Genomic DNA, 1,189 nt, shown 5'->3' on the forward strand with positions numbered 1-1,189 from the left:
TTCCCACGAGCTCACACGGAAGGATCGTCTGTGGGCGCACTATGCAGCCATGCGGGAACTCTTCGGTGCTGAAGAGTTCGACTATCTTCCTGAGACCTTGTTCTCCCGGATGAAAAGAAATCCTTCCTGGACGTACTGATAGGATCCGTCTTACTCTCACTGAACATCCCCCCACACATAGGCCCATGAGAAGCATCCTTCCTGGCTATGGATTGTGAAGCCACCTTCGCAGTCCCGAGGACGGGGAATCTTCATACTGCGTGATCTGGAAGATTTACCAACCGACTCTTCATGCGTTATCAGCCGCTATATTGTCGATCCTTACCTCATCCAGGTGAGCCAGCATCTTCGTTTGGACCACCTTCTTATGTGCTATTAGGGCTATAAGTTTGACCTCCGAGTCTATGTCCTGGTCACCGGCTTTGACCCACTGCGGGTGTATTTATATCGGGAAGGGCTCACTAGGCTGGCCTGTAGTCCCTTCACAGTGAAGACTGCGGAGGACCTGCAGAACAAGTGAGCAGAGTACGCCCTTCGAGGTCCGATCGACCACGTGTTTATGATAGATACGCCCACCTCACCAACTACTCTATTTGTAGGAGCTCCGACGATTATGTCGAGAACAGAGATGCAAGGGTGGACCACTATGGTCATAAGTGGAGCCTATCGGCTCTCAATAGGCATTGCTCTTGCAGTGGCCTTGACGTGTCTGAGGTACCTCTCCACCTCTATTATCACAGCTGGCCGGCATGTCATCATCTCAGGTCTGGGGCTCTATCATTGATATCATACTGAAGACTCTTGTGGCATCCGGAAGGTTCGGGCAGATTGGTCAGAGTGGCGTGGGCAGGCGGGCGGCTCCGTCTTGTTTTGAGCTCTTTGGGTAAGCCGTCGGTGATTGCCACTATACACTGTTATCACAGTTTCGACATTTTGTTGGACTCCAAGCTTAAGCCATGGCTTATCGAAGTAAATCTGAGCCCCAGTCTCGTGGCTGATACACCTCTTGATCGGAAGGTAGACGGAACCTTCTAGTCGCTCTGAAGTCTATGGTCAGATCAAAGCCCACCTCATCTCCGATATCCTCAACTTGGTCGGTGTACCGTCATCGAAGTCTCGAGGGAACAGTCTCCAGGGATACTATGTCAACACATTTACATCGACAACGAGCCGTCTACTCAAAACGCCG

General features: G+C 51.4%; 1 protein-coding gene across 1 annotated transcript; it reads left to right on the forward strand.

Annotated features, from left to right (window-relative positions):
* Positions 1 to 181: 181 nt before the first annotated feature.
* Pmar_PMAR022431 (Tubulin--tyrosine ligase, putative) lies at positions 182 to 1,017 on the forward strand (the record flags this gene model as incomplete). The annotated part of the gene is made up of 5 exons (XM_002781068.1): positions 182 to 334; positions 380 to 516; positions 567 to 714; positions 765 to 883; positions 924 to 1,017. Coding segments are annotated over 5 exons (651 nt in total), but the record flags the coding sequence as incomplete, so codon positions are not given.
* Between the last annotated feature and the right edge of the window lie 172 nt (positions 1,018 to 1,189).

The sequence above is a fragment of the Perkinsus marinus genome (genome assembly GCF_000006405.1).
Source record: "Perkinsus marinus ATCC 50983 genomic scaffold scf_1104296943576, whole genome shotgun sequence".
In the NCBI taxonomy this organism is placed as follows: Eukaryota; Perkinsozoa; order Perkinsida; family Perkinsidae; genus Perkinsus; species Perkinsus marinus.